Source organism: Paramisgurnus dabryanus, chromosome 17, assembly GCF_030506205.2.
Source record: "Paramisgurnus dabryanus chromosome 17, PD_genome_1.1, whole genome shotgun sequence".
Lineage (NCBI taxonomy): Eukaryota > Metazoa > Chordata > Actinopteri > Cypriniformes > Cobitidae > Paramisgurnus > Paramisgurnus dabryanus.
In genome coordinates, this window is record NC_133353.1 from 12,887,033 (window position 1) to 12,899,613 (window position 12,581).

The 12,581-nt window shown below is 39.3% G+C and overlaps 1 protein-coding gene across 2 annotated transcripts in view; it reads left to right on the forward strand.

The window, feature by feature from the left end:
• ltbp1 (latent transforming growth factor beta binding protein 1) overlaps positions 1–12,581 on the forward strand; it is a 122,029-nt gene that overhangs the window by 32,284 nt on the left and 77,164 nt on the right. For both annotated transcript variants that reach the window (XM_065245005.2, XM_065245006.2), the window contains exon 4: positions 11,434–11,582. In XM_065245005.2, the coding sequence (XP_065101077.2) occupies positions 11,434–11,582 (149 nt within the window). The remainder of the gene's footprint in view (positions 1–11,433; positions 11,583–12,581) is intronic.

The window sequence follows — 12,581 nt, forward strand, 5'->3', positions numbered from 1 at the left end:
TACCACGGCACCACAGTGTCTCCCCTTTTCTCTTTCTGGTCTCCTCCAACAAAACCTTGGGTTTAATTTTCTTAGTTGCTGCTTCGGCCATGACAAAAAATCAGGAAAATAAATAGTTGCGCTCCCACGTCCAAATTTAAGGAAGTGGAGGAAGTGATGTATGCCGTAAAGCAGATTTTTGTAGTTCTTTTTGTGCTCGGGTAACTACCTGAAACCCCAAGTACGAGTAAACGTGATACAGACCCCGTCAGGCTATGGTAGACATTTCATTCAACCTATTTTAAGTCGATGTACCATCACAAGGGTTCTTGAAAATATATTATATTGAAAAACTACAAAGTGTCACTTTAAACAAAAGTGTAAATTTGTGCAAATTTGTGCAAATTAAAGTTTTACTATTATAAATGATGCTTTAGTGATGTGAATTAATATTATTGCTTCAATATTGTGCATTTTGCGGTTTACTTTTGTATATTTCTAAGGTTGGTCAATTGTACATACTGTTGGATAGTTTAATCTGCACCAATGTGTTATATTTTCTAAAGTAAAATAAATATCTGGCTTCATATACATTTTTTAAAAGTCTGAAAGGCTGATAAGCGTAGTGGGCGGAAACAGCAAGTGACGCAGCTCTCCTGGTAGGCTAGACCGTTTCATTTTAGTTCGCTTCGTGGCCTTAAAAGGCTGCGGCCTTCAAATATCGAGCCTTGCCTTCAAAGTCCGCGGCTTTAAAAGGATCCAGACCATGTCTGTCCCATCCCTGTTTCCATCGATTATTTCCCTTTGGACTCCATTTCCCATCATCCTCCAAGCTCCCTCACCTGTTTTGGGTTTGTCATCATCCTCACCTGCCAGTCATCTCCACTTCATTTAAGCTCCCTATCTCCCCGCTGTTGGTTGTCCATTCTTTTTTCTATTAGTGTGCATTTTCTGTCTGTCTTTTAATTTTCTAGATTTATAATCGAAGTTTATAATTTTTATTCATACTCCTTCCACGCGCACGCCTAACAGTGTGCTTTAGTACACTGGTTCTCAACTCCGTTCCTCGAGGCCCACTGCTCTGCACATTTTGTATGTCTCTCTCATCTGTCACAATCAGTTCAGTTCAAGAGATCTCTTCTAATGAGCCGATGATTTGAATCAGGTGTGTTAAATAAGGGAGAGATACAAAATGTGCAAAGCAGTGGGCCTCCAGGAATAACGTTGAGAACCACTGCTTTAGTAGAAGCAATACAATCTGACCTTTCTCAATAGTCAAGATCAATCACTAATGTATTTACTGTTTGACGACGGTACACATTTACTTTTGAATCCTATATTTTCAGTGTGCACTCTGAAGGCCAACTTTGCTGATAATGAGCAAAGATGCTCAAGTACAGAGGATAATAAAATCATCCTGATATAGGTCACTGGGTTTATTAGAAGAAAAGGCTGTGTAACGTCTAGCCGGGCGTGAGGGAGGAACCATAGGGGAGTCCGCCAGATTTTGGGAGTAACAGGAGGATAAGAGCGGAAAGAGAAGAAGAATAGATAAAGAGTTCAGAAGGAAATGGAAAACTGAGATTGCCTGTTGATATTAAAGGAGAAGGATGGGCAGAGAACAGGAAGAGAGATAGAGGGATGGAAAGATAGAAAAGAAACAGACTGGCAGATTTGTGTAGAAGTCTTCTGTATTTTTTTTATTTCTTAAATGTTTTCATCTGAAGATCACAGGTGTTCAGACAGCTACAGTATAACTGTTTAGCTTCAGAATCAGAGCAAGAAAAAAATCAAATAGGATTTCTTTTTAATTACATTACGTCTGCCAGCATACGAGGTCGTGCCAGCTATTTTGTTGAGACTGGAATTGGAGCTTGTTTATAACTCATTATCTCTCCCTCTCTGACATCACTCACTCGTCTTCTCTGTGATCGGCTTTACCTGTATGATTCATCCATGAAGAAAAACAAAAGCTTCACATGTCTTAGTATCTATTCAAACTCCTTAAAGGAAAACACCACCATTTTTCAAAATGTTACTATGTTCTTACCTCAACTTAGGCTAGTTAATACATACCTACTTTTTCAATGCATGCACTTTTAATCTTTGTACAGCGCCTCGTGAATGTGTTAGCATTTAGCATAGCCCCATTCATTCCTACGGCTCCAAACAGGGATGAATTTAAAAGCCACCAAGCACTTCCATTTTTTCCCTCTTTAAAGACTCTTAAACGAGTAGTTACACGAGTAAGTATGGTGGTACAAAATAAAACTTTTGTTTGGAGCCATAGGAACGAATGGGGCTAGGCTAAATGCTAACACATTCAAGAAGCGCTGTACAAAGATTATAAAACGGTGGTGTTTTCCTTTAAACTTTTTCTTTCTTTGAATATAACTCAAGGAAATGTATTGTGTTTTATCCATTTGCATCCATTTGTTAGAATGCAAAAGCTGCCCAAAATCCAGAAAAAAACTGCATATATAAAATTGGCTGTACTACAGGACTGTTAACAGTTTGACAGGTCGATTAGTACTTATTCATTTAGCTGACGCTTTAATATTGTAGTAATATTGTTGTTTTGTTGTGTATTCATTTCAGAAGTGGTACTTAAATTGCCATGCTGGGCTTTAGTTGTTAAGGCACTTTGCATATTACAACCCCTCCATAGGTGGCCACATTTAGAAAGGCATTACTTTTAAGACACAATATTAAGTAGAAGGAATATCTAATATATACAAACCCACAAAGAAATCATTGTCATTCAGGCAACCCACAGACCAATCAATAATGAAAATATGTCGTTTTGCACATTACTAGTTGCATGGCAGCATGTTTTATGTGTGTCATGCCCTACACCCCAAAAACCATAATTACAATGCATATTACCAGAATTTATACTGAATCTTAGCCCAGTATCGTAAAAATGAAATATAAACAGCTCATTATATTTCTGCTTCTTGCACACAGAATAATCTTAGGGCAAACAAACTTTAGTGGATGTGCAAAAAAAAAGGCTTCATGGCCACAAGAGAAGCAATAAGCACCGGTTTAGTTCCTGTCTCAGACAGGTTATTTCTTCATTAGAGACGCCACATGTACTATATACGTGACTGCTTCTACATTATCTGCGGGCAAACACAGTGCACTGTGGGTTTTTAAATGCAAACCACACAGTTTCTTCAGAGACTAGCCAAAGACCCTGAGGAACAGCCTGCAGACCACATCTCAGATTAAAAGATATATTAAAGCACCCGCATAGCAACATAATGTATGAAAACATTGCCCTCAGGGCAAATGTTTCTCATTGAGTATTTTTTCTGTCTTGGAGTTATTTCTTTGTTATTTCTGAGTCTAATAGTAAAAATATGATACCTTTGAACGTACAAGTGAATAGTCCTCAGTTTAACTGAAATAGGCAATTTTTGGACCAAATTATTAATGTATTATGTGGTCTACTACTGTAATTCTCTCATAGTAAGTAATATTGGATGTATTTACCCACTTAAATTCGTCCATCAAGAATGGATTGGATCGTTTGAAGTTGGGTCATGTTGTTATTTGCTAATTGCTGCAATCTTTTTTTGGGCCCCGCCCACCTGCCATACAATATGTTCGGAAATAAAGAGAGATTGTTTCGAGGAGGGGAGGAGATTTGCGTTTTAGATTAAATATTATGAGGATTATGAATTTTAAAAAATTATGAAGCTCACAGATAAGTCATTTGTAAAAAAACACCACAATATTCCAAACTAAATTACTGTTTTTAATTTCAATTTCATTGCGACTTTAAATATATGAGTAGGTTCAGATGCAAAATCCTCTTAGTGCATCTGTTTGTGTTTTGTAAATGGCCATTTTGTCAACTCCTCTATAAAAAAATCTGTACTTTCACTTTAGTGGCAATGAAAAGGTTATAAGTCAGTAATTGAAATCTTTTTTTTTCACAAATAATACATTGTTTCATTGGTTTCTAGTTGACTGTTCTTCGCTGCAAACTCCTTTAACTGCATGCACTTCTTTTGGACAAAACTGTTGCAAAATCACCACAGATGAAACAAAAACCATTGCAAATGATGATTGTCAGAATTCAGGCTCCGAGTACTCACAAGGGACTGAAGTTTAAATAAAATCCACAGTCGTTTTCCCAATCCCACCCTATCTTTTCCAGTCACTTCACTGGTCTTTCTATATAATGGTAAAAGCTTAAAAATTCAGTCAATATCCCAATAAATATGGAAAACCTCCTTTAACTGGGTGAAAACCTCTTGCAGCTCGACAAAAGACCCTATGCACAGTTACTTTCGCATCTTCTCTCGGGGGGCAAAAGCACATCCGTGCTGCTCTGGAATCCATTGATCCCTATCTGGCTAAATGACTGAGAATTTTTCATAGGGGTTGCTCGCAAGAACTTCCCAGGATTACAGTAAATTATGTCTGTCAACATTGTTGAGGGTGTCAGCTTACACACCGTCAAGTAAAAGTTGCTTTACCGTAAAGTGCTTTACACAATACCTTTATAGAAACATGGACCACTGGGACGGTATTATAATACTATTGTCTTTTACCAAATGAAATGCATTAGGCTGAAAACAGGACAGCAGCCTTCAGGGCAGTGCACATGGCACCGGGAGTCAAGGCGGTGCAGCCCGCAACGGAGACCAGGTAGGTGAAGTCAGCACCGGACGCCAAGCAGGGTAGGGCAGGAAGCCGGAGGCCTTGCAGGAAGCCAGGCAACCACCGTGACCCAGGAGTATAGGAGAGGCTCACGGCCACTGTGGGTGAAGGTGTATAGCCCCCCAAAAGATCCTTGGGGAAGCTTCGGGAGACCTGGGCAGCCCAGACACACCTCATTGCCACAATTACCTCAGGATTCTGTTCGGGAAGAGCTGGGCTGAGTTCAGGGACGCCAGCAGGCACTGGGCTGAGTTCAGGGACGCCAGCGGGCACTGGACTGGGAGTTTTTCTGAGGCTGGGCTGAAGTAGAGGAACGAAACATAGTTCCGACGGTAGAGTTCACTGAGATCATTAGATTCATGGCAGATCTCAGGGATGAATGGGGCTCTGGACAAAGTTCAAAGGAGAGTAAGGGCTCATTGTTAGAGTCTGGTGAAAGAGAATGCACCTCTTGAGGACAAGGAGAGCGAGCGTGGCACTCGTGACCAACAGATGAGTAAGCGTGGCACTCGTGACCAACAGCCGAGCAAGTGTGGCACTCGCAACCACCATCCAAGCCCCATCCAGAGCAGTCATTCAGAATCGCATCACCCCAGCTCATCAGATGAGTCATGTCCATAATGGTCCAGAATATGTTTGACTGAATAGGTGGATTCTCCGTCTACGATGCACGGCAGTAGGGATGTAACGATTAACCGTGTGTCCCATTAAAAATGCTTGTTGGAATTCGATTCTGAATTGCAAGGCTGTGATTCGTGTTTCATGCACAGCATGTGCTTGTGACTTTTTCTGGAATAGCGTTCGTAATACTATTTCTTCTGTGGCACAAAGCGCCCCCTGGCTTTGGGATGTGCCGGGAATTCACCGTAATTCATTAAAATTCATTCATTGAGAAAACGCGCATTTGCACGGTTAATCGTTACACCCCTACACGGCAGTGGGGAACTGGTTCAGGCAGATTAGTAGCAGAAAAAAATCAAAGGGTTTGATTTTAGAAACATAAAAGGAGGGGTGTATCCTCCTGATTGCAAAAGGAAGTTTGAGGCACACTGTCACTGGACTAATCTTTGAGACCATAAACGGGCCAAAACATTTATTTTGGCAAATTCTGCTTTGGCAGCGCTGGACCACCTGAAGGTCATTTTGGTGGAGGTTTTGATGGCCAATTTACCACAGCCTTAACCTTAGAGGGATCCATGCAGACCCCCTCGGATGACAGAATGTACCCCAACAATTTAACAGACACATTTAACAATGAAAAACACATTTCTCCGCCATAACAAAAAGCCAATTCTCTAGCAACCGGACATGCTGTACATGTTCCTGGAGAGATGGGGACATATCAATATGTCATCCAGGATAACATATATGAACTGAACGATCATGTTTTGTAACATGTCGTTGACGAGTGCCTGGAAGACTGCCGGACAGTTAGAAAGGCCGAACAGCATAAGGAGATATTCAAAAAGATTGCGAGGGGTATTAAAAGCGGTCTTCCATTTATTGCCCTCCCGAATGCATACCAAATAATAGGTGTTGTGAAGATCTAGTTTTGTAAATAAGGAAGTGCCCTGCAGACTCTTGCAGACTGAAGACATCAATGGCACATTCAGTCCTCGATAATCAATGCAGGGAACGCAACGACAAATCTTTCCACAAAAAAATTCAGTGTATGCGGGAGTCGGAAGAAGGGCGAATAAACGTGGATGCTAGAGAAATATATTTTTCCATAGCCTCCCCTTCCTTAAGGGAAAGGGAAAAATCCTGTCCTTATGCGCCATACAACCTGGCATTAAATCTATGGCACAATCCCGTAATTTCCCCGTAATTTGACTGAAAGTTGTGACAAAGAATGAGAGGTTTTATTTACAACAAACCAGTATTTCTGAATGGCCTGAGGCTGGGATTAAGTGGATTTCAATCCAGGGCTCCAGACTGCCACCAAATGGTGGCATTTTGTGACCAAAATTTGAGAGTGTGCCACTAAATTTTTCATCCAGTCGCACATGTTCGACCAGTAAATTTGACCTTTTTTTGTGATGTGACACTGAATTTTAAACAGCACATTGTACTTTCTGCATCTATTGTATCATCAAAGTATTTATTAGTAATACAGTGTATTGCTTAGGAGAAATGTGAACATGTGGTTAGCATGTTGATTTACGTATGTGCCCCTAAATTTTCTGTTTGCGCACCTAAAATTTTCAGTAGGGGGCCACTGTGCTCCTAGTGAAAAAAGTTAGTCTGGAGCCAATTGTTCAATTGTCAACAGAAAATAATGTTAGCTAAAAAACGGAAAAAAAAACTGTCTGAACCAGAGATTTGGGCACAAACCCACTGGTTTCCCCTATGGTTATTTTCCCTATGGCTGCATGTATTCACAGATTTGTCATCGTCTGAACATGAAAAACAAATGTACGTGAATGCTGTATTTCACATACATACGTCAAATGTAATGCGTTCATGTCACACTGTCATGTTTTGTGGCTGTAAAAGTGTTCAGTCAGCTTTTCAGAAAGGGTTCTGTTCAGGAATCGCCTTACACGCTGACTGACTCGACTGCGGTTTTGGGTGGTTGGACTATAGAGTGCTGTATGTTTTTTCCTCCTTAACGGATTGTGGTATGGATTTGGCCATATGGATCAGATTTTTTTGCATTTATATGTCCTTGTTTATGTACATGTGGAAGTTTGGTAGGAATATGTGAGGACGTTTAGAGAAAGGATGTGGTCTTCTAAATATTCTCAAAACTAGATGGTCTGCACACATTCTGTATGGAGAGAGCGATAACGTGGTCACCCTCACTAAATGTATTACGACTACACAACTGCTATTCAACTATTGACCATTATTGACCATTGTGGCAAAGGTTTTGGTATTTTAGGAAGGATCTGTGTGTATGGTTGGAGTTTATGTATGTTTGAATATATTTACAGACATTGAGCGTGTCTGTGGTCAGTGGGTTGGTTTTAAGTAAGGGTGTGTGTTGGGTGTGTGTATGTGGTTTGGCTAAAGTGTATATGCATGTATGCATTTAGAAAAGGTTTGTATGGTTGATGCTGCATGCGGTTCGGGTTATGCATGTCTTTTTAGTATTTTGCAGGTGCTGGGGTGGTCAGGTTTCCTGTGTTGTTTAATTTTCATCTTGCACTGAATCAGAGTCTGGCATCATGGCTCACTTCAAGTTTAGTGCCGCAGACCTGTCTGTAGACTCAATCCAGAGACCTGTCAGGCGAGAAAGTGATGAGAGAGAAAGACAGAGAGATTTAGAGGAAAAAGAGAGGCATGTCCATCAGGTTGCTGAGACTGCCAGCCTGTGCACCTGCTGAGAAAGAACTGTAAGATATTTGTAAAAGTTGGTTTTATAATAAAGGGCAGAGGGCACTCTGTTACACTTTTCTCTACTGAAAAGAGAGAGATAGAGAAAGAGAGAGAGAGAGTGAGTGAGTGAGTGAGTGAGAGAAGTCGATTGTAAGCCCATCCACAGCGAAAACTCATTGGTCTAGAAAGAGAGACCCATCAATGCTCTCTGTCACTTTCTCTTTTCGTTTTGTCACTCGATATACTGTATGTTAGTCTCTTTAGACTGAGACTTTGAAAAAAATAATTTGAACTCAAACTCAATTCTCAAATAATTGATTTCTGGGATATTTTACATCATTTGCAGGCACCAGGGTATTGCTATCACTAAACGTAAGATTCCCGAAACGTCTAGGAAAAGTTTGGTTTGGAGTACTACAGTGCATCCCAAACCCCACCCTAATAATAATAATAATATGAATTATTATTAATTAATAACATGCAAGGGACCAGCATTTAAACTGTTGTTTTATAAAGTTGGTTTCATGTTTGCTAGATGGCAGAACTCAAACCGAACTGCTGGGAGCTATTAAATGCTTTTCCCAGACCAATTCAATTATGCCTTGCTCAGGGCTTGACTTGTGTGTATGTCGTCTGTTGTTAGGTTTGTGTTGACATTCACCTTCCCTAGAACACTGGAATACAAAGTAGTCGCAAAATCCTTTTGTTTGTGTGTGTAAGTCTGTATATGTGCGTGCCTGTTATTCAAGCCCAGAGTTATGAACGCTGAGCCAATTCACTGGTCTTTAAGTTGTTTGTGTCTGTTTGTACACATGCAAGGCACAAAAATAGAACTGCATGCCAATTAATGTGTGAGAGAGAGTGAGAGACTACTGCAGGGTGAGAATAGCTCTCTCTTTTTATTTAAACACATTTGCATGCCATTAAGAGCAGTACAAACATACATTTTGAAATGGGATCTCTTCAGGGCACATCAAACGAGAAACAAACGACGGAGAAGCAAACTGGAAAATTGTGAAAGACGACATGAGATAATACTGAGAAAACAGTCGCTGTAAAACTTGTAAATATTCTCATTTTGTTTGTTTGTCTGCCCCATCTATCGACTTGGACTAGACTTCAAACATCATTTAAACTACTTCTGTCCTCATGTTTGCTTTTGTTGTTGGATTTTTGTAAATATACATTACTGCAGTGGTTCTCAAACTTTTCCGGTATGTGGCCCCCCTTCTGTACGGTACATCCCTTCATGCTCCCCCTAAAGAAAATATATGAACTAAAACATTTCAAAACGTAAAATTTGACACATTTAAACAAAATTAAACAAAACATATTAAATTAAACAATGCTGCTAGTAGTCTGAGGTTTAATTATACAGAATCTATAATAAATTAATGTATTTTATAAATTTTCATTAATCTGGGGCCCCCTGGCACCATCTCAGGGCCCCCAGTTTGAGAATTTTTTAATTATATTTCATTAGAAATGTTAGTCTTCTAGGGTTACTAATGATACTTTTCAACTCATTGGTACGACTCGTCTCGGCTCACTTTACTTTGGCTTTTACGTTTGATTTTTCACTGCAGTTTAGTACCGCTTAGTCGGTTGGGATTATACACCTATTGACTTATAGATGCTATGCCTTTTCTGCTGTGGCATCATCGTAAACACAATACAAACAAACGCATGTGGATGTTTTTCATTGCTAAAAATTACAAGTGAGTTTGGGAAAGCGCAGATGACGACATCACTTGGTTTGCTCAACTGTGCACGAGCGTAAACTAATCTTGCATTTAGCAGTGTTACTGGTGGTGTCGATTATCTGACCAATAAGTGATCTGCACGTGTTTACTGTGCACGTCACATTTTAGTATCAGTACGGCTTGCTTGGAACCTCAGCCGATGTGGTACTAAAAAGTAACAAGTACCCCGCAAAAGTGAGCCGTACCAAGATGTACCATGCAGTGGAAAAGTGCCATTAGTGTCACATGGTTATCCATGGCAACCGAATTGCCTTTAAAATCAAGTCTTAACACTCTGAGGTTGATCGCGGCCCGGGCGCCGCAAACTCTTTATTTTTCAATATCTCCACAAAGAGACTTAGAATACTCTGCTGATTGGACATAGAGATATGATTTATACATCATTTAAAATGTTAAATTGTCTAGTTTTTTTGTGTCCACTCCCAATAAAAACAAAATGTTGTGTCTGCCATGTTATGCATGGTGATGTTCAATGTCAGATTGTTGGTTGCAGTCATCCTGCAGTATGATTTCAAGTATTTCCGTCTAATGAAGAACCAATATGAGAATAGCCACTGCTAAGTATGGGTGTAAAAAATCACTAAACGTGCATATTTGGATATTTTGTTTGCTGGTACTGTATCGATTCTCAGAAACGCAATATCTATTTTTTAAGATTCATTGCAGTTTAGTTTTGACCTTATATCCCGACCACCAGAGAGCAGTTCTTTTATCTCTAAACTTCAAGAGTGACAGGAAATACTTGCAAAGGTTTGCATAGGGTGGTGGGTTCCTAATGTCAGTTTTCCTAAAATTATATCCTATTGTATTCCAAAAATAAGAAATATCCAAGTATATCGTATCGCCAGAGTTTTGCCGATACACATCCCTACTCGTGAAAAAAGACAGATTTCTGCTTTGTTTTTAACACAATGGGTTCGGAGAGGTCTGATGTCAGTAGTGTTATTCTAAGATGCTGACCCTGATTAAATCTTCCCAGCTGTCACAAGTTCCTGTTTCTAAGCAACCGCATCTCTTGTTTTCTTCATCCTAACAGACATAAAAATGATGGATTACATTTCACATCCGTTCTCTCCCAGCTGTGGGATGTGTTTTGTCTTCTTATTAGCGAGATGTTCATAGCTAATGATCTTTGACCACAATCCATGAGTTTATTCAGTCAAGTTCATCCTTGGAATTTGAAAGTTTGTCTTTTAGAGTTCAAAAAGGTGTTGATTTTGTGAAAAGACTTTTGTTTGGAAACATATGAATATTCGACTTCAACTTAATATACTTACAAAATTTCTGTTCCGATAGGTATTTATTACATGCATGTATAAGGAATATGATTATTGACATGCAATGATTAATTTGTTTTTGTATAGCAGTGCACGTATGTGTTTGTTAAAATATTATTGATGTTTGCTGCATGTAATAATAAACATAATAAGAAATGGCTTTGATTCATATGACAGCTGATGTGTATTGTAAGTAGCAGGTGATTTGTTTTCTTTGTTTTTTTATATGGCCTTGAGCAAGTAATTATTCAAAAGAAAACTACATGAATTAGAATATGAATACATGAATAAATAAAATCTATGAATTTTTAATTAAGGCACAAATCATAATAACAGAGAGACTGACAGACAGAGAATGTGCTGTACATATCTATTAAAGAAACAGTAAAAATAACACTTTCAATATTTGTGTCTTTCAGAGTGCAAAATCCCATTTCAATGCACCAAAGCAAAGGCCAGAAATTCATGATTCAACAGAAGAACTACCACACTCAGACACAGATGCATGGAGTCGGACCCACCCTCAACCGGCCTATCCCACTTTCGGTAGGACACAACCCACTTTATGGTAAGTGCAGTATATTTAACATATTACAGTAAACGTACGCATTTACCTGGCACTTTTTGTTTTTGGATATTCAATGAGAAAGTATTGTATAATAAATATCAGAATGAATGTATAAATGTATGAATTCATAATGTCACTGTTTCTTCCATTTCATAAGAGAAAAAGCACTCAAGGTTTTGCATAATTTTTTTGCATCTGTTTCATGTCATGTATATATTGGTCAGGAAACACAATGACGTCTCCCTTGCCTCCAGTATTACACGGCAAATAAACACAGATTTATGTTAAGTCAGGTTTATTTTGCCACCTGCCTTTATATGACACCCGTCCTTAGATGCCACTTTCAATAAAAGTGACATATTGAGTAGATCCCAAGGCATCACTTTCTGTCTGTGGATGAATGAGATCAGCATCTTAAAGTGTTATTTCATGTATCGGTTTTTATTTTTCAACAAGTCTCGCTGACTGCGCACGAGGGTTCTCCAGCCTTCGGCGTTTGACGGAATGATGGATCACACAGCTTGGAGCGTTCTGTGAGGAGATTGACAGCACGTCTAAAGACATTCAGTTCAGTGTTGACAACATTGTGACAGTGCAATTTCATTTATATAAAGCTGTTGTAGATAAGAACAATCCAGTGACGACAGTACAGAGCATTTACAAGCACAAGGATATGAGTTTTAGACCCCACTGGAGGTCTTCTGTGCTATACTCTCATTTGTTGTAATTTTGTATCGCCGCAGGTCAGCCCTTTAGTTATGGCCCTATTGTTTTTTTTCCGAAAGCTTCCTTTAGTTGAAATCATATAAAGACTTAAGTATTGCCTTCTGCGCTGCACTGTCGAAAGTGAGTTATTAGCCCCATTTTCTCCGGGTAATTTTAGATAAAAGCCAAGCCGTGAGGGACTGCAAGAACGAGAGAGAGAGAGAGAATAAAATGACAGAGCTTTACAATAAACGCTCATAGCAGGAAATTCTTTAAAAGACAGGTGAGAGGATT